A 21783-nucleotide genomic window follows, 5' to 3' on the forward strand; every position below is an offset into this window, starting at 1 on the left:
TTCCATTACGCCCCTCCAAGAAGTTTAAGATCAAGCACACAGAATTTGCTCAATAACCTAGTCCTAGAGAAAGTTGCCTCGACCAGAGCCAGAGCTTTTTCAGCCCTGGCCTTGACCTGGTGGAACTCACTTCACAGCAAGATCAGGGCTCAGTGGAACATTATACAATTCCTTGGGGCCTGTAAAACAGAGTAGTTCCGCCCAGCCTATGGTTGAATCCTAAAATTGGCGCTGACAATATCTGGCCTTCCTACTGAACATTTAACAACTCTAGAATATTATCAGAACATCAGCCATTTTTAATAGCAGGAATCATAGCATCAAGAATGAACTGTGTCATCCCCCCCCCCCCGCCAGAGAGAAGGTGTCGACTTTGCTAGTTTCTTTTAGACTAAAATTAATTGACCTGATTTGAAAGTATTTTTATATGTATGTTATAGAAAGAATGAAGTAAGCCTCCCTGAGCCCTTAGGGAAGGGTATCATACAAATCTGATAATAAATAAATCTTTTCCAGAAAGTTTTTAGATTCTTGTGGAACATTTTATTAAATTGCAACACATAGGAGAAATGTGAATGTAGGTGGTGGATTTTATTTATGTGCCCTGAAGGTAATAAAAAAATCTGTTTTTTTCCTAGACGAGGTTTGCTTTCCAAGTGTAATAAAATATGAAATCTAAAGATCTGTAAGTCCCGGAAGAGGAGACCTTCAAGTCTGATTTCATAAGCTTCAAAAAGTACTGCAGTCCTCCCATTTTTAATTCAGTACAATGCAAACTTCATGTCCTCTGGGTTTAGAAATCAAATACAGAAAGCTTAAACCTTTAGAAATACCATTGTTTTTGGATGAATATACAATGGAGGAAAAATTCTTATACTTTGAAGCTCAGTTTGTTGTATTTAGTATGGATTCTTAAGTATGGGTAGAAAAAATTCCCCCAGTACTATTTCAGAATAAAGCAATAGGCAGGGATTGCTTTTATTGTTACGAATTGTACCACAGCACTTTGAAGGAGCGTTTATTAAGAAGGATACACCTATAAAGGGCAATGAGAACCAGACTAGATTTTTAATAAAGTTAAAAATTTATAAAGCATAAGGGATGACTTTTACGGCCTTGTTGAGAATATAAAAATAAGCCTGAAGTAATTGTAGTTCCACAAAGTGGACTGAGACAAGGAATCTTTTATTATTCTGAAACTAGCTGACATTCTAAAGGAGATGAAAATATGCTAGGAGTTCTCCATCTGACTCAGTTAATTGCAGAGTAAATAAACTTGACCTGGGAGTGAATCCTGTGGTAGAGTTTTGTTCTAGCAGATGCAATGTGTTGGCTGTAATCAACAAGAACTCTTTGTTATATCACTTTTAAGTTTCCAATTACACAAGTTGAAACTTGAGCTGCAAAACTAACTTCCTTGACCTTTTATTGTCAATTTCTTTAATTGACTGTAGATTTAAAACTTCCAGAGTTTGGGGGTAAGATAGTTGTTGTGGGTCATGTAGGAGAGGTTAAAGAACAAAAAACATTTTAGAGTTCTTTTGGCGATGCTGCAGGATGGAATTCACAGCAGATGAATTTCCAGATTGTTTTCCCTCCTTGATGCATAACTGTCTATCAGAAGAAATTAGAAAATAGGACAATATACTTTCACAACTATTCATGGCCTGGCCTGGCCATTTTAAAGGTAGCTCACAATGATCTTCTTAGCCACTGTGCTCTAGTCATTTTCCAGAGCAAATTACCGTATTTGCCGGCGTATAAGACGACTGGGCGTATAAGACGACTGGGCGTATAAGACGACCCCCAACATTTCCACTCAAAATACAGTACTATGGGCCACTATGGGCAGCTATGTCTATCCCAACTGAAGTGCACCCGGCGTATAAGACGACCCCCCCACTTGGAGGCATGTTTTTCAGGGGGAAAAAGTAGTCTTATACGCCAGCAAATACTGTATATGTTCTAACAGCCAAGTGTGATTACATCTGCAGATATCTACATTTTCAGATTGGGGGCAACATAGAAAACATATTCTTCTGAAAACTTGTTGGATCCCGGATGGTTGAAGAAAACTCTGAAACTTAAAAATACATTGGGGGTTTAAATATCCCCCAAAACAGTACCATTGTCTGTGCATGTTCAGACAATGCATATACCTCTTCCATGCATTGATGGAAGTGGCTGTGATAATGGGGGGCGGGAGTGTCTGGGAAGCTACTGCTGCCCCATTGACAGCTGCAGTAATGAGGGGAACTGCAGAGCCTGGGAGATGTGCTGGGCCCAGTGAAGGTTGTGAATGGGGGGTGAGCAGGAGCTGTGCTGCCCCCGTGGCAGCAGCAGTAATGCAGAGAAGCTGCAGTGGGCCTGGTGGTAAATCTAGAAGAAGAAGAGTTGGTTCTTATATGCTGCTTTTCTCTACCCGAAGGAGGCTCAAAGCGGCTTACAGTCGCCTTCCCTTTCCTCTCCCCACAACAGACACTCTGTGAGGGAGGTGAGGCTGAGAGAGCCCTGATATTCCTGCTCAGTCAGAACAGCTCTATCAGGATTGTGACAAGCCCAAGTCATCCAACTGCTGCATGTGGGGGAGTGCAGAATCGAACCCAGCATGCTAGATTAGAAGTCTGCACTCCTAACCACTACACCAAACTGGCTCTCTTCTTGCAGAGCAGGAGCTCTGCAAGAAGCTACGGGAGATGCATGCAGATTTCCCATTCTGGACAGTCCATGATATATCTCTTGTATAAAGGGATGTAGTAGAGGAGGGGAAAGGAGCAAGACTTAAAAATCCTTGTTGGTCTTTCTGCCTGTAGGCACTGAACTCTTGCACAGGGAATGATTGTGCCCTGTTCAATCAGAATAAAGTGGAACATCAAAATATACTACACCCCATTGCATTTACAGCTAAAATAGTTACCCTAAAGATGGCCTTTTTATGTAGCTAGTGTCTCATGTGGCATAGAGTGCAAAATTAAAGCAGTGGTTCACTTAAGCAGCCTCCCCTTATAGGCACACAGACAGCGTAGTTTCCACCCATAACTGAAACCTGCTTGATGTGTCCTTGGCCCAAAATATCTCTGAGATTCAGGGCAATGCCAGCAGGTAGAACAACCAACCAGGGGGACCCATCCTAAAGGGTTTCCTCTGAAGGCTGACTCTCTAGATAAGGGGTAGTCAACCTGTGGTCCTCCAGATGTTCATGGCCTACAATTTCCATGAGCCCCTGCCAGCAAACGCTGGCAGGGGCTCATGGGAATTGTAGTCCATGAACATCTGGAGGACCACAGGTTGACTACCCCTGCTCTAGGTTACCAGTGTGCTTCACAGTAATGTTTAGAACATCTTTATTAATGGTGACAAAGACATAGTGTCTTGGCAGTCCTGCGTAGCAGTCAAGGAGAGACATGCCTAGATTCCATTGAGTATGAAGGGTCCTGTAACAGTTTGGAGGCAGCAAGAAGAGAAGTTACTTGAATTTCTAATTCAGGAACTAGCCAGTTAGGCAGATGGAATCTACCATTATTTTCTGCCACCCTTCCTGTTTGGCTTGGAACGTCTAAACTACGACCACTATTCTGTGTGACAGGCCGAAGGGTAGTTTTTTTCATCTCATCGTTGCTTAGGGAATCTAGTGCAGCAGGGGAGTCTGGTATTGCTTTTGGTTCTAAGTCATTGGTTATAGTTTTATTTAGCAGGCTTTTGGTTAACGTGCCTGTACTATATGGTATAATACAGGGGTAGTCAAACTGCGGCCCTCCAGATGTCCATGGACTACAATTCCCAAGAGCCCCTGCCAGGGGCTCATGGGAATTGTAGTCCATGGACATCTGGAGGGCCACAGTTTGACGACCCCTGGTATAATATATGCCATTATATTTATTGCAAATATATTTACACATTTATTAATATATGGAAATTTACCATTTAATGAGAAGGCATAGATTTAAAGAAAAATTGTCATAACTGGGGATAATTGTATGCCAGATGGTCTAGTTAGCCAATACCCTTTTTAATTTCCTCACAAATCCAATTAAATTTATATTAAATTTTGTTTTAAAGTTTACATACAATAACACAGCCATTAAAAAATATATATAAAAGCCAGTTTTAATTAGTAGAAGTTGAAAGTGTACCTAGGTATCTCAATGAGAGAGGATTATTTACAGCATGTCAGGAATGGCTTCACTAAAACAAAGTAGAAGAGGAAGAGTACCTGTCAATGAGTAGCGCATTTGGGTAAATTGTGCTTGTAAGTTGCTAGAGATGAAGGGAAGCCGTAGGTCAGGTTTTCAGTATAGTTACGAACCCAAAGGTTGAGCTGCAAAAATAATTTTTAAATTTTTTGAAATATCTGTTACACTAATTCAACATAGTCATCATAATTGAAAAACATCACATTTCTAACTGCACATGGAATGGACCAACATAGAATGGACCAAATGCTTTTCAACCCCGAGGAGCCTTCCTCAGTGGTCAAATTATTGTGAGGAATGCACAATGTATAAAATCAACATCAAAAGGCTTGCTGGGTGGCAAAAAAAAATCTGTTCAGTGGTTCTCAACCTTCCTAATGCCGCGACCCTTTAATACAGTTCCTCATGTTGTGGTGACCCCAACCATAAAATTATGCAAGTGTTCTTTCACAGAAATTAAACTGAAACTGACCAATAGAGTGAAGATCCATTGTTCATAATTGTTTGATTTTTTCCCGGGGTTTCTCAGTTCAGTTCTGCCTCTTGCCCCTTTTTTCCGCTGCTCCAGACAGACAAATGCTCTATCTTGATCTGCCCCACAAGGCTGCTGTGAAGATGCCCCCCCCCCCAGCCAAACTGCTCACTCTGCCGCGACCCCTGTCCCGATCCCCAGGTTGAGAACCACTGTGTTAAGGTGCTGCTTCAACTAGCCTTTGTAATGTAAAGGTATCTGATTTGGAGCCCACCTTCTAAAATATGCACTTCCAGAGGCCACCATTCTCTGATTTTGCCCAGTTCTCAATCACCAGTGCATTCCTACGTGTGTCAGTATAATAATCTTTATACAGCTGTTGCCTATGCCACTCCATAATCCCGCACCGTGCCAGAAACAGGGTTGACTACCCCTGCTCTAGGTTACCAGTGTGCTTCACAGTAATGTTTAGAACATCTTTAGAACAAGCCTATACCACTTCATTGCCCTCCCCACAAAACAGAAACAGCCCAGTGGCCTACTCTGTGGCTGGGGCAGCCGTATGCCACTCCTTTGCCCCTCCCACAGTTAGGTTAAAATGAAAGTACCTCTCTGGACTCCAGTTGCTACCATATATGACAAACCTCAGCAAGGATTTGTATGGCCAGGGTCTCTCCCCTTCCCACCTCCTCCAGGCCCATAATTGGCTATTTGGGGGTGGGGCAGGTTGACATGACCATATACGGTCATATTTCCCAATACTTAAAAAAAATTAAATATATATATTAAAGCTAATTAATTCCCACCCAATCCATGAAACCTTCATGAAACCCTGGTTGAGAAAGCCATGGTATAGACTAAGAGTATATATACATTGGGTCTGAATTACTGACTTGATATTTTAGGGTACTTTATAATAAGCCAAATGGCTGAAATTCAGTATAAATGTAGTTCATCACCTGTTACTTCCATTAGCATCTATGAACACAGATCTATTCTCAACAGATGCAAGTTTGAGTGTGAGGTGCGTGTGTCTATAAATATGCCAGTTCCCAACATTCTGTCACACGCTCAACATTCTGTCATGTGGGTGGAAGGAGAACGAAGAAATCTCTCTCCTCCTCTCTCCCACTGTCTTTTCTTGTTTCTGATGCCTGTCTGCGCATAACATAATCTACTAGATTTAACAAGAGAGGTTTATACTGGCTTCATTCCTTAATTATTATCATTTAAGACTCTGTGGGTATTAGTTGTAAGCATAGGTATCTGTTGCATTGAAACTACCAATCTATTATGAGCATGGGAGTAGGCTAGTATGGAGTTTTTAAAGGAGGCATTATGCTAGTGCACTCTCCTTACTATTGTATTGGATACTCTGAATAAAGGCTTAACAATAAAGGCTCAATTCAATGGAACATGGCTTTTTATTACTTTTTATTAAATGTCCCAAATATATGTATCTTGCTGTATTTTGAGATATACTCTCTATTTTTGTTAAGTCATTGCAGGATGTTTCAGTTAGTTTTTCATCAGTTGGCACTTTTTTCATAGCATCATCAATTCATCTAATTCTCAACATGGCCTCACCTGTGGGTACTTAAATCCATAGATTGAAGACATGAAGATAAATCTTTCTCTAAACCTGTGAAAAGCCCCACTGAAGTGTGTGTGTGTGTGGGGTAGGTAGGTATGTGGGTAGTTAGGTTGGTTAACTCCATCCAAAATAAAAGAAGCAGCACCTGTTAGATTCATTTCAACTGTCTCTTATTCTTCTTTGTTCTGACAAACTAATTAAAATCTCTATATTTATGACCTCTCATCCATTAATGAAGTGACAGCATATAATTCTTCCCTGGAAATATTGGTGCCAATTTAGAGGCAAGAGAAAGTGTTTCAAGGACCCGTCAAGAATCCCGAGGGTGTCATGAGACCCTGGTTGAGAAAGCCTGTGTTAGATATACTAGTTCAGGCATTCCACATTAGGTTGAGCTGCTTTCTTTTAGCATAATTGGTTCTTAATTTTGCATGGTTTTGGTTATTGTCTTGCAAATATTGTTCACAATACTCAGTGGCCTACCTCTCCCCCTCCCTCAGTCTCAGATAATGTATCCTTATTTTCTGCCTTTGCCTTTTCCCCTTGCATCTTTGATCTTTTATGTTGCAATCTATTTGCCATTAAGAGTCATTTGTTAGGTTTGTTGGTCTCCCCTTGAAATAGCAATCAGAACAAATGAGATATACTGGTACATTTTACGCTTAATGTCCGCATTGAGCTATGTTTGTTGTGTAAGTAGAAATGGTCATAATCTTCAGAATATTATGCACTGCAACAAAATAAGGCTTATTCAGTGGCGAGCAGGGAACAGGAAAGCAAAGTAAGAACCACCCAGCTGTTAAATTGTATGTATATACAATTCATAATGTCTGCTGTGGTGGAATTGCTTTGTAGAATCTACCACTGTTCCCTGATGCATGGTTTTATATTTTAGGACAGATGTTGTTGATTTATTTGCAGAGTTCTATCTGCCTCTACTGCCTTTAGAGCAAAAAGCAGTAAAACATATTTAGACTGGAACAGATGTTCTGTACTTTCAGAAGTGCTGTGTTTTCATTGTGTGGAAAATGTAGTATCAGTATATCTAATAGTCACCATGGCCCCATCTGCAGATACTTAAATTGGTTCTGTGTACCGAAGATATTTCTCATCCAACTTGGGGGGACTCTCCAGGGTTGCAGAAAAGCCATGAACATTTAACAGAAAAGTGGGCGATTACAACCCCATCCAACATAGGAACACACACAATACCAGTTTACTAGTCACAGAGAGGTGTGGATGAACCAGAGGGCCTTGCATATTCTAATGCAGCTGTGCCTCATCAGTCTTCTGGAGTCCATCCTGCAGGTGAGGAGGGGAAACCACATCCCTCACAGACAATGGCAACACTGTGACTTAATGGAGAGGAGCAAAGGACACTGCTGACACTGCTCCCATGCCAAATGGGCAGCTGAGTGGACAAGTGCATAGGTAGCCTTGCTGAAGATACGCTGGAAGTCAGGTAAGGAGGAGAGGGAGCTTCCACTCCTCTATCACTGAGGGGCAGCACTGGAAGTAGGCAAGAGGGCAAGGATGAGGTGAAACCTTGACTGTCTTCCTCAGCTATTGGACCTGGGGTGGGGAGGAGAGAGCTGAGTAGAATCCGCATCTTGCGTCTTTTGATGGGTAAAGGAAGGAACAGTGAGCTACTTGGCAGATGGTTGACCTAGTGGGGGTGGGATTTACCTTCACCCCATGAGTCCCACAGGTCCCCACTTGTTTTTACCCAAAGAGCTGATTTTTAGATTGTGATTTTTTTTCAATTTGAAAAATAGCAAAGCATAACACTGCATTTTACAGTGATTAGTATCAAGATTATTAAGAGGCCCCTAATTTTCTATGGCTTGCTAAAATTCTCTCTTAAAAAAAGATTTCATCCTGTCTACCCAGGCAGATTCATAACTAGTTAATTTTGCACCCAAAGCAAGAATAAAAATTACACTCCATTACTTTCATAGTCGTTATTTTGGTAAAAAGATAAAAATATAAATAGCAAGAGTAATAATAGCACAGTGTCAGCCATTATAGTCATTTTATTCGTTAGCACACACTGACTTTCTATTAAACATATAAACTGGTGTTAGTGTGGAGGAAAAGATCATCATTTTAATTCATTATTGATGTGCACAAAAGATTATTTAAAAGCCATCTAATTGGCATAAAGTGATCTTAAGTCTTCACCATAAGTAGCTGTTATGGCATGGAAGACCAATGACGTTAATGGCAGAGTTCCTTTGCCTATTATTTCTTTGAGGTTTAACATTGGATTTGTGATAGGCTTGGTGGTTAGGTGCGATACCTCGACCTCTTACACCCACTTTAAAGAACTGGGTTGTAGCAGCAGGGTGTCCTTTCTTTCTGTGACCTTTTTATCTGAGAAGCAGCAAGAGTTGAAAGGCACCTCATGGGATTGGCATGAAGTTACCCCTTCAGGTCTTTAGGCCAAAACTGAGAAAAGCAGCATGATGCAAGTAGTGTGTGTTCACCTGGCTATCTTTTCCCGTTGCCTTCTGACTGCATGTTCCATCTAGCTCATAAGATTAAAAGTTCTGATGATCATTGGTACAAGCGCTACTGTCTTTCCGAGGAGAGAATGTGTGGCTTCCTGTAGTGCAACCATGGAAACAGACAAGGAATCCTTAAACAAAGTGATCACACATGCTGTGCTAATTAATCCTGTCCCACAGTTTCCCCTCAGCTGGAGGAAACCGTTAGATAAATTTTGCATGAGTAAGCATGTTTGGATGCACAGACAATATAAAGTATGTCACATGTTTAAATTGTCACTCAGAAGATAGGAAAAAACCGAGAGTCCTGTTAGCTGTCATTCATTTGTGCTTTTGTGGATCACAACAAAGGAGGAATTCTTAGATTCTTTGACGATGAATGTGCTAGAAGCAGTTCTATAGATCTGAATTGTTTTGGTGTTTTGCAAACCTGGTGTGAGGCATGCAGTAATTTGAAACATGTAGCAATTCCTTCTTTCTGAAATATTTCACACTGTGTTCCCCTTAGTTGGTTGGCCCTTCAAATCATCCAGCATTTTTTCTATTGTTTTGAATGTTTTGTAGAATGTGGCAAACAGGAAGAAAAGCAGGGGAAATTGCAATCCAAAGAACTATTTTCAAATTCACATTGGAAAATAGTTGCATAACATTAATTGTGGAGCATACTTTGCTAATGTTTCTAATTTATTGCCTTGTTTCTAATTTCTAATTTATGATTACACAACTTTTCTGTAATAAAATAGTAGTTGGTATTTTTGAAGAAGCGTTTGAACCTTGGTAGCTCATATCAAGCACATAAGCATTGGCTGCCACACTACAACAGCTCTCTTTCCTTTTTAAAAATGCGATCTCCAGCCCAGATTTCAACGGCTCTCATTATAGTATCTTCTTGCCTCATATATCACACATAAATACATTAAGCTAAGGGGAAATGGCATTTTATGGTTCTGTGAAACAGCATGTGCCTGAAGCTTCAGATTCTTCAGTCTGTTTCTTCTGTGGACAAAGACTGAACGTTTTTCTGCAGCCATTCACTTCTCTTTTCCGACCACCTATTAAGTTATACGGATTATGTTCCTTGTTACGTTGTTCTAAGGACTGGCACCTGTGGATTCTTGTGTTTCTACTTTTATGGGCAGTGGTTTTTAAGTGACGACCCAAAACATTTTTCAACATGCAGCAGAAGTTTCCTGAAAGTGTATGAGACGACCCTATAACAACGCCAGTTATTGCCATTCTTTGATATTTTATGGCCATTTGGGGCTTTGTTTTGTGAATGTGTTGAGTGATTGAAATAGATATGCTCTCTGATTAACATGCTGCCCGAAGAAACAAAACCCGGCCTTTCAAATTGTCTTATATGACGCATGCTTATTGACGAGCTAGTCTTTATTTTTGTATGCTTATATCAATTTCCCCCTTTCCCATCTGTTTTATAGGACTTGCACGAGCCAAATCAGTCCCAAGTCACACATATTCTAATGAAGTGGTAACCCTTTGGTACAGACCTCCTGATGTCCTCCTGGGCTCAACAGAGTATTCTACTTGCCTTGACATGTGGTAAGGAGAACTTTCACAAAAAAGTGCTACAGGATCCATGTATGTTCTGGTCTTGAGTTTAAACAAGCAGCATGACAACATATTAGGATAAATACTACGGGGTCAGCTATTCAGATGGAGGTTGCCAGATACTATTTCCTTCAAAAATATCCGTGCTTCCCCCAAGAGGTTCATTGTTAAAGTGTGCATGTATATGAATTGTGATACTTTTAAAGAAGAAACATGATAACTTTGCCTTTCTTTTGTTCTCTTAATCCAATTTTCTGGAGAACTTTGTATCCTAGTAAACACTTAGTTGAAAGCTGTGTAATTTGAGAAGGAATAACACTGGAACAAAATTGTGGACAAACAATAAATTTTATTATGAAAGCGCTTTACTTTTACATGGTAATTCATGCAATGCCATTTGTAACATTGCAGGCACTTAGATGTCTGTAGGACCAGTTCATCCAGAATATTTTTTTCGTTTCTGTTAATATAAGAAAAGCCAGGACAGAGTTAACTGAACACTACTGGCTTTTCCTTGGTTTTGAGGTGTACTTTGGTTTTGGTTTTCCCCTGTCATCTGCTATAAAATTAATTTTATTGGTTTCCAACCCCTTAAATTGTGTGGTCAACAGTCATCTAGCATAATCCTCTTAAGGACTTGGCCCGTACACCATGCATCCCACAATGTTTGAGCTATATATTTCCTACTACATCAGTGGTAGCTGCACAAAAATATAGATTTCTGTTGCTTCCATATCTGTCTTTCATTTGTGAGTTCTGAAGGGCTAAAGGTCTTTCTGTCAACAATAACTTTCTGTCTACTCATAATCTTCTGACCTCACATACTTGCTAAATTAATGACTCTTTAACTAAGAGAAATGTAGATCCTCCTCTGATCATAAAAGTATTCTGCCACCCATTTCGTGTTTTCTGTTGAAAGCAATGCAGAGAAAATATGAGTAAAAAGACTGTTATTTACATTCATATTCTTATGTGTGTTACTAGCTTCAAAGCCGGTTCATAAAAACGGGCTTTGAAAGCGCCCCCCTCCCCACGGCCACTTCCATCTGGCGCGCCAAGCACGCCCAAAGCAATCCCCAGCCCCCTCCCCCCGGCGAACCCATGGCTTCCCCATGGGTGGCCAAGCACACCTGGCGCCTCTTTGAGGCACTGGTTGTGCTTGGCGTGCTGCAGGAAAGTCATCCCTGGCCCCCTCCTCCCCAGACAAGCCCACAGCTTCTCCGCGGCCTGCCCAGTTGGCGGGGAAGCCATCCATGCCCCCCCCAGGGAGTATGCACTTTCCCAGGCATGTGAAATCCTCACAGAAGGCCCTGTGACCCGCGTGGTGTCCAGGTGGGGTGGCCAGTGCATTCCAGTCGCACCCAGCTTTGCTCGGCGCATCCAGATTGGCCTGCTGACCCAGACCCCACCTGGACACCACCCAGACAGGGTGGCTGTCTGGGCCCTACGTGGCCCTTATAACTTTTTTTAAGGGACGGTGGTTAAGATAAAGCATTTAGAAATAATTTTGTCCATGTAAGGCAGGACTATAATTATTATGTTGGTATATTATGAGCTACTCAATTTGGCTTCTCTTTCTTCCTTTTTATATTTGTAACATCCAGCCTAAGAAAGGGTTCCAGGAATCTCAAAAGCTTGCATGCTGCTTAGTGTCATTTTGATTTAGGGCTGCCAACTCCCATTGGGCTACCAGCAGAGGATGGGGGAATATGGTTGCCAGCTCCAGGTTGGGAAACTCCTACAAATTTGGGGGTGGAGCCTGGGGAAGATAGGTGCCTCAGTAGGGTACAATGCCATAGAGTGCACATTCCAAACCATCCATTTTCTCCAGAGGAACTGATCTCTATAGTCTGGAGATTAGCTGTAATTCCAGGGGATTCCCAGGTTTTACCTGAAAACTAACATCTCTATTTTGATTGGTCCTAAAAACTATTTTGTGAGTTATGTTCATGTTTTTGGATTTCACTGGAGAAGAAAAGTGTTGAACTTGGCATGATTACCACTGAAATATTTAAACAGATCTAACCTGCTCAGTAGAAATAATGGGGCAGGAATACATCATCATCATCATCATCATCATCATCATTATCATCATCATTTCGATTTATTACCTGCCACTCCCAGCCAGCTGGGCCATGGTGGGTTACAAACTATTCTCATACATAAAATCCCAATTAAAACCCATCATTAAAACACATCAAAATACAACATTACATGGTGTTAAATAAAAACCCATCCCATAGGGATCAATCATGCAACAGCTGGCCACCATTAAAGCTGGTCCAAAAGAATGGTGGCAGATCTTCCTTGGGAGGGGGGGGGGCATAAGAGGCCTATGAGTGAGGAGTCCTGAGTTTTTTTCCTACATCCCTTCTTTCTGTCTATATCCTCCTCCCAAATAAACACATAAAAATGGACCCCCACCTGAACACTCACACAAACACAGAAACTCTTTCTGTTCTCTGTACATTTGGCCCTAAGATTCATGCTATGGTAGGTAGATCATGTGTCAATAAAATCTCACTTCATAATGCTGTTTTTTTTAGGGGTCATAGGGAAGAGTGTTATTCACCAATGTAACATTATGATAAATGACCCCCATTAACATGTTATCATGTAAAATGGAAAGGTCATAGTTTTGTCAGAATTGCAGACCTAATTTTGAAGCCCCTAGTAGACACTTTGCAAATAGTATATGAAAAATATCTTCTAAAACAAAACACTATAATGAGGAAGGCTATCAGCAGTCTATGGAGAACCTGTCCTTTCACCTCTATACATCACCATTGCCAAGGTGAAAACTGGTCTTAGCTGGAGGACACAAAATGAATGTCTTTAATAATGGACATGAAATATTGATGTCTCCAGATGTAGGACCTTTAACACAAGTCAAAAAGATATACAGAGTGCTTTTCAAGAGGAATGGTTTGTTCCAGGTGAAAAATGAGCCAGTACTGATTGCATCTATCAAATATATGAATCCAGCAAAATGACAAATAATTCTTCTTGTGGAAAATACTGAGCAATCACCCGGCTTGGACTGCCATCAAGAACAAACTGATCAAATAGATGACGGATGGAAAGTCTTTTGAGGGTGTCTCAATTGACATGCATACTGAAGTATGTATGTTTGGTATACCTTAACATCTTGATCCTAAACATCATGCGTGGAAGAGGCATGCAGGAGGCATGTTAGCCTTGTGAATCTGTGATTAATATTATAGCAGTTCATATCCACACAAGGTATATTTTAATTGTCCCCAGTCTTGGGAATTTCAAGACATCATTCTGGGGTTTGGGGGGGGGGCAGGATGCTTCTCAAATAACTTACCATGCAGCAGTCTTAAAAATAGGTTGCTATATGGCCCATGGTGGAAGGTGGGGACAAAAGAAGACTGGTGATTTTTCTGCGGCCCTCCAGATGTTCGTGGACTGCAGTTCCCATGAGCCCCTGCCAGCATTTGCGTTTGAACTTTGGTAGCTCGTATCAAGCACATAAGCATTGGCTGCCACACTACAACAGCTCTCTTTCCTTTTTAAAAATGCGATCTCCAGCCCAGATTTCAACGGCTCTCATTATAGTATCTTCTTGCCTCATATATCACACATAAATACATTAAGCTAAGGGGAAATGGCATTTTATGGTTCTGTGAAACAGCATGTGCCTGAAGCTTCAGATTCTTCAGTCTGTTTCTTCTGTGGACAAAGACTGAACGTTTTCCTTTTTTACTTACTGCATTTGCTGGCAGGGGCTCATGGGAATTGTAGTCCATGGACATCTGGAGGGACGCAGTTTGACTACCCTGAACTACACTTTATATCTATCAGTGAAATCTAAGTCAGCACTTAGAACTCTTAGTATTGTATATACCAATGAATAAGAGATATTGACATGACATTTAACAGTGTGCTAACTTTCTGGCACCAGGCAAAGACTTATTGCATTACTCAAAGTTGATTTTTTAAAAGTGTGATTGCTTCCTGCTACAGCCTTTGTGTTGCTTCATGTATATTTAGTGCCAAGAATGGGATAGAAATGATCTGAAGAAAAATAGTACCTTTGCTTCAAAAAAAAAATCCGATAATCAGATAAACATTTAAGGGAAAATGTCCTTTTGTCTAACACCCTCCATTTTAAATTCTAAAGCTGTTGGACCTCTGTTCCTTTGTGTCTTACTTTGGGGGATGGTATTGTGATTAATTTAGAGTGCTTTTGGTCTGACCCCTCCCTCTAGTCCAATGGTAGAGCCTTTAAAAGTTCATAAAACTATAATAGTGGGGATGAAATGGGCTCAAAAGATGGTTACCTAGTAGCATGCATACCTTAAGCCAAATAATTCCTTCCAGGATACTGCTCGAGCAGATGGATTTCCCATTTCCCGTGTTTCTTTTAGTTTCTTTTCTTTTTTGATGGGTGCCCAATTGCCACCAGTGCTCCCCGCCCCCCAGAGGTAAGTGAACGCACACAGCATTTTGGACCAGTTAAATCTCCAAGGACGGTCTCCAAAGGAAACCCACACGGAGCATATTCCATAGCTCTTTAGTCTTTGAAATGGAAAGAGAATAGAACGGGTAGTGCGCAATGCCTAGGGACATTTGGAGCTAAGCAGAAATAGGAGTAAGCAGGACTAGTGTAGTGTTGGTCCACTGTCAGAATTGTGGGTGAGGATGTGCTTTGTGAATGGCATGCATGAACAGTGTGTAATACTACTCAGTGTTTAAGTACCGTGATTGTGTAAATGAGAGATGGGCACAAAGTATCACTCAGCGAAACTGATCCATGCATTTATATGTGTTGGGTTTTGTAATGAGGAAAACAAAATCACCCATCATCCGATTCTAGTCTGGTGATTACAATGAATGGCTTTCAATTATATGACTTGAGAAATAGCCTATGAGGCAGCGACTGAATAGAGGGACAAATATTAAAAAGGGAATATAAATATTAACCATTGGACAGTGTCTGGGAAGCAGGTGGCAGTGGCCGCAAGCTATTTATACACTTCATTTGTCATTGGAGGGCAATGGGAGAGTAACCAAAAGCTAATGATTCATGTATAGTATTAACCTTCTCCAGCTTTCTCTGTAAATAGCCACTGGCAAATGAAGAATATTAATGAAGAGGTACATGCATTAGTGGTGTTAGCGAGCAACGGGAATCAATATTGAGTGCTGCAATTTACTACTGTCAGTGTACAACAGACTGATATTTGGCTGAACGTATTATGCAACTTGAGACTGCATCAAGAAATTGCAGCAGTCCGACTTTTCTCTGGGTTTAATGATCAGTAAGTGCCATTTAGCACGGTCGCAGGTGTAACTTTATAGCACCTGGATTTTTCAGTTCTTTGAACACCAGTATGGTCAAAATAATGGCTCAGCTTTATTAACTTGGGAACATACAGAGCATTAATACTGGGTAATGCTGATATGGAAGATCTGGGAGTAAGAACTATTATATTAGGCATTTTGGATGTACCACTAGGAACTTTCTCGACACAATCCTGGTTTTCTTTCAGAATTGCATCAGTGAAGCTTCTACAGATTTTGGATAGTCAGTCTTGCTTTGTTGTTGTTGTTAGGTGCGAAGTTATGTCCGACCCATCGTGACCCCATGGACAATGATCCTCCAGGCCTTCCTGTCCTCTACCATTCCCCGGAGTCCATTTAAGTTTGCACCGACTGCTTCAGTGACTCCATCCAGCCACCTCATTCTCTGTCGTCCCCTTCTTTTTTTGCCCTCAATCGCTCCCAGCATTAGGCTCTTCTCCCGGGAGTCCTTCCTTCTCATGAGGTGGCCAAAGTATTTGAGCCTTGCTTAACAAACATTTAATAAACATTTAATAAACCGTGGCTTTTGCTAATTGCTACTCTTCAAAGCATCACACACAATGATGGCACAGCCTGAATCATGGAGAGATATTTTCTCCATTGTCTACTTGTGGAAAAATAAGGCTTAAACATGAGCACCCAAACTAAGCTTGGAAACAATCACATGCTTGGCATACAGGAACTGCCCTCAAGTGACCAGATGTTTCTCCTCTGGCTTTAGAGCCAAAGCTGTATATCAGGCTTGTGTACACATGCTCTCTCCCCTTCCTTTCCCTTGAATGGGAACACAAACAACCCTCTTGCTGCCTCCAGTATGTAAAGAATGCTACAATTTACCCAGTGTGCATTGGGGTTCTTTCCTCCTTCAAACTTAAAACTACCAGCTCTGCACTTGAAAGAGGAATTTGTCTTTCCCCTTGATTTCTTGTCTCCCTTTCTTCTTCCCCTGTCCTGGCAGAAGGACTGATAGAAAACAGAACCCAGGCTCTCTGAATTAAGACAAATTAGTAAACATTTCAAACATTTATTCAGTGAATTCTGAGTATGTCCTGAAACTGAGTTGCAAATACCTAACCATGAACATTCACTGTGAAACTAGTAGCTGCTAGATCAGTGCTCCTCTTATAAGGATGCAGTACGGCATGACAAGATTGAATTAACATGTATCCGTAAAGACACAGCACATGCATGTAAATTATTTCCATAGACTTTTTGTAAACTCTTGAAAGAGCACAGGAAAAAAACAGTTGATAAATTTGATAAATTCTATTTATTTTTATGTTGTATTTATTACTCATATTGTTACAAAATATTGTCTGATTTTCACTATCCTATCAGGAGAGGCAAGGGAACCTTCAGCTGGATTAAATTTGGTGGATTTCCAGCAGGGAGTCCAGCACTTCCAGGTGTCATTTTTGTTTCAACCACAGGTCTAGTGGAACAGCTCCATTTTACAAGCCTTGCAGGACAGATCAAGGTCCCATAGAGCTCTGATCTCATTCTGTAGATCATTCCACCAAACCAGGGCTAGGGCCAAAAAAGCCATGTCCCTGGTTGAGGCCAATTTAATCTCTTTGGAGCTGGGGATCCTGAGTAGACTTGGTCTGCAGATCTTAAAGCTCTTTGGGGGACATATAGGGAGAGGCCAAGAAATATACTTGAGGTTATTTGGACCTAATATAGATAAGAATCTTTGTCCTACCTCCTTGCCAAGAAATTGTATTTGAGAAACTATATTTCCATTAATTCTGAAAGAGTTTCTAAGCTCAAAAGTATTTTCTTTTTGGCCTTTTGTTCTCACTGTAGAGGCTTCCACCTACAAAAATTGTTATTCCTCAAAAGGGATCAGGATTTTATGGTGACTATATCAAGCTATTATTAATTTAAACTTCTGGAAAGACCCAGAACTTTTTATTGGCTGTAGCCAACTGAATTAACCTGCAGCTGACTAATCTCAAGTCAAATTGAGACATTTAATCTGAATTATCCTTTGCTCATTAGACCAAAACCTGCTTAGGATCCCTAGCGCAAAAGAGTTGAGATTAGCCTCAACTGGGGCCAGGGTTTTGGCCCAGGTCTGGTGAAACGCTCTGCCAAAAGAGATCAAGGCCCTGTGGAAAGCCAGCCAGAACAACAAAATGTACTAACCTCACTGCTGGGAATAAAGGAAACACCACGAAAAAAGGACAGTTTGAAATGAATAGATAACAGAAGAAAGAACCTACCCTAGGCTTTAATTAACATAATTAACATTTAAACAGTTTAACAATAAATACAAATAGAAATGTCTTATCTCCTCTTTTAATCGTCATAAAACAACCAAAACAGCCTCCAGATTTAAACCAGTTTCAAAATAGCATTTTTCCAACTTAGTATTTGCTGATGGTCTAGTCCAGGGGTAGTCAAACTGTGCTCCCCCAGATGTGCATGGACTACAATTCCCATGAGCCCCTGCCATCATTCTCTGGCAGGGGCTCATAGGTATTGTAGTCCATGGACATTGGGTGGGGGCACAGTTTGATTACCCCTGGTCTGGTCCTTTGCTATGATCTATTCTTCTTCATAGAATTTAAACAATATATATATATTGGCCTTTGGCTCAAAGGTATGGGGAAGCTTAGTCAAAAGACTAAGGGAATAAAGGAAGACCTGGACTCTCCCCCCCCCCTACTCCTAGCCTTTCTTCAGCCACCAGTTTTTCCAGATGAATTGATCCCTGTTACCTGTAAATCAGTTGTACTCCCAGGAGATCTCCAGCTAATACCTGGAGGTGAAACACAGTCAGAGATCTATAGATGAAAGGTACTTCTTGGAGCATAATGGGACTTTTTTACTTACTGCATCCTGCTGAGTTGCCTGAAGCCTTGCTCCTGGGCGATTGCTGCTGTTTCTCCCATTTGGCAAAGCCTATGTTTCATTAAAAGGTTTTTATAAAAGTTCCTCTAGCCTTCACTGGAAACAGATGTTGCATCATGCTATTTTTCCAAAAATCCATTTGTTAATAATAGTAGTTACACATATCTGCCTTCTGCATCTTTTGTTTGTTTTTCTTCTGTCCATTTAAAGATTTTAATGTTGACTTCCACATGTCCCCTTTTTTTCTGCAAACATTTAATAGTTTCAGAGCCTTCTTCTTGTCTAGACAGGTATGGTTTTGTAACTGGTGTATCTGGAAGAGAGATGAAGTCTTAATAAAAAAAGCATTCATTTTCTTATAGGCCATTTTGGAGGGGGGTCGACATGACCCTATATTGTCATATCACCTGATAAATGTTTAACAAATTTTAATATACATATACACAAATTGTAGTTGTATGTTTCCTTATGTTGTGTGTAGTTGTATGTTCCCTTTACAATGCCATCATCAAATTATTCAAATTGTTATGTTCAAACAAAAGGTGAGTTAGGCTACACAAAACAGATCTAGATCTAACTCTGTATTTTGAATATTCAATTGTAAATACATTTATATTTATTAGAAGCTGTCACAGGTTACAGAAACGTTTTCTGCACAGCATTCTATTGTCCAGCAAGCAATCTAAATTCTTGTTTAAGTTTTTATCATTGGTTGATATTTAGCTCTGTTTCCAGCAGTTGTGGCAAGAAAAATAAGAGGGACAATAGAAGTGCAGTATTTAGAGCGTATGGCCACATATGCTCCCGCTGGTACATTTAATGGGGTTAGTCATGCTTGTTCTTATTAAGTAGCAAGATACACATTTCTGAATTATATAGCTGTCATCTCAGCTTCAGTCATGACTGCTGTTAACAGACTTTGTATAAATAGTCTTGGTGGACTTTTGGGGAGATATGCAACAGAAATCATTTTAAGAGAGAAACTAATCAAATGTATTGAATCCCGCACCCAAGAAATGACTGTAGAAATTGCCTGTGCTTGGGTTGATAAAAGAAATGGAGGCAAAAAACCATAGCCCCAGTTCACGTCTTCTAGCAGAGAAACAAGTCTGAAAAGCAGGAAGAAAAATGAAAAGGCATATTATAATTTTCTTTGGAGTTAGTGTGGATTACATTTAGCACCTTGTTTTATTTGTTTGTTTGTTTAGGAATGTATATTCTGTCCTTTCTTTAGAAACTCAGGGCAGATTGCAATAATATAAATGACACATAACGTTTCAAAATTACAGATACATATCTGTAGCCATAATAATGCTGGGTTTGTGTGCAGACAACACACCAATTGCCAGATTGACCCTCAGTGGGGGATATGCCCCCGGTAGGGAGAGGGCACTCCCCCACTGAGGGCCAATCCAGAGTCTTCCCTGCCCTCCTACTTACCACCCTCCTCCATACTGCCACTTCTGAGCAGTGAGCAGGGCAAAAGAGAAGACAGCCTCCATCCAAGTCAAATGCTAAGCTACTAGGCCTCCTGGCTACCTACTTTTTTTTATCCTTCCTACTGTTTGTTCATACTTTTAAGATTTCCCTGTATGAAGTGGGTTGGGTTTTGTGGCTTGTTTTATTGATAGAGTGTGGGAAACTGCTGTCCACACTCTGCCACAGGCACAGTCCCAGTCATGGGGCCAGTCCCTGTGGCTGGACCTCCAATAAATGGGGGAGGCCACCAGCCATGCTCTATGGCATCATGCCAGCCCAGGTAGCCTGGCTCGCCATCTGAGACACCATGCTCTGTAGGAGTTCTCCTGTCTGCCACCCCTTTTTTAAATGGGCTCTGATACTAGGTCATAAATACATATAAAATTTCAAAATTACAAAAATGAATATTAAGCATTAAAACCTTAAATCATTAAGAAACAGAATTAAATATTAAAATTGCATATAACGTCTCTTGTATAGGGAAACAGTAGGGGAAAATCATACAAAGCAGCCCCCACTAAGGGTTTTAGCTTGGTGAAAGCAGAGAGGCGAGGTGGAACAGCTCTGCTTTGCAAGCCCTATGGAAGTGCCTTGATGGTTGCTCAAGTTGTTAGTGGGACTGTGTCAAGAGTCAGAAGTTGTAGCAGCCCATCTTGGGTTTATTGACCCAATCAGAGGATCTCCTTAGCTGGATTTAACATCTGCTGACTCTGCTTGAGCCAGTCTTCTACAGCCTCCAGTGATATAGATGGGTGGCCATCCATCAATAGGTATAGCTCAAAACTCCAGATTAGTTAGGTGAGGGGGCACATATTTATACTAAATAACATCAGGGAAGGAATAGCTCCCGGTGAAACCCCACATGCCTGAGTAACCCCCTAGTGCCACCCTCTGCCCCTGGCTTTGGAGGAAGGATTGCAACCATTTAAGGACTGCACCTTACATCACCATGTCAGCTGCATTGTGAATCCCAGATTATTCTATATCAGAACCAAATTGACGTGGTTCTTACTTCCTGATCTTTGTTCTCCTTGTTTTGGTCTTTATAATAGTTCTGTAATCTAGGTTACAATCTGGTGTTTGCTTCCCCCCCCCCCAATATTACTACAAAAATAAATTTTCTGCCACATATTCTTTTATGTGGCCAAGGTTGAGGTATTTGGCAAATGCTAAAGCTTCCCCAAATTTCCCTTGTGGTAGATCATCTGTATTAGTAGTCCATGAATGGCAGTATTCACTGGGAATAGTGTTGTGTAAAATTGTAGAATTTCAAGGTTATGAATTTCTTTTCCCTGTATGAAGTGTGGGTTGGGTTTTGTGGCTTGTTATATTGATCTAAATACTTCCAATTGTGTGAAGGTTTCTAAACCCAGAAGTCATCATTCCCCATGAAGTATATGATTGGGGCGAGAGTGGGTAATGTAATTTAATTTTCATTTTATTGTGCAAAGTGAACTTTTTGCATGATTCTCCCATCACCATTCACATGGAAGTCATGCATGTAGAAAGGAACCATGAAAAATCTCCTTGCATATAGAGCACATGTGGATACCTTAAAGCAAGACTTGATTTTGTAGACTACCCAACCACTTAACTTCTGTAAACAAAGATATAGAAAGTAGTGGTAAAGTTAATATGTAGATCTAATGTCTTCAGTTCATAGCTGTAGGCCTGTAACTGGTTTTTATGAAGTAATATCTTTATTGTAACATTTATAGTGTCAACCCATGGCACATTACATCTTTCAGAGACTATTGAAATCAGTGGTTTAAAAGGGTATGA

The 21783-nt window shown here is 40.7% G+C and overlaps 1 protein-coding gene across 4 annotated transcripts in view; it reads left to right on the top strand.

Moving 5' to 3' along the window:
* CDK14 (cyclin dependent kinase 14) overlaps positions 1-21783 on the top strand; it is a 268798-nt gene that overhangs the window by 139427 nt on the left and 107588 nt on the right. For all 4 annotated transcript variants that reach the window (XM_077302545.1, XM_077302548.1, XM_077302549.1 and 1 more), the window contains one exon: positions 10206-10326. In XM_077302545.1, coding sequence (XP_077158660.1) covers positions 10206-10326 — 121 coding nt within the window. The remainder of the gene's footprint in view (positions 1-10205; positions 10327-21783) is intronic.

This window comes from Paroedura picta, chromosome 11 (assembly GCF_049243985.1).
Source record: "Paroedura picta isolate Pp20150507F chromosome 11, Ppicta_v3.0, whole genome shotgun sequence".
Classification (NCBI taxonomy): domain Eukaryota; kingdom Metazoa; phylum Chordata; class Lepidosauria; order Squamata; family Gekkonidae; genus Paroedura; species Paroedura picta.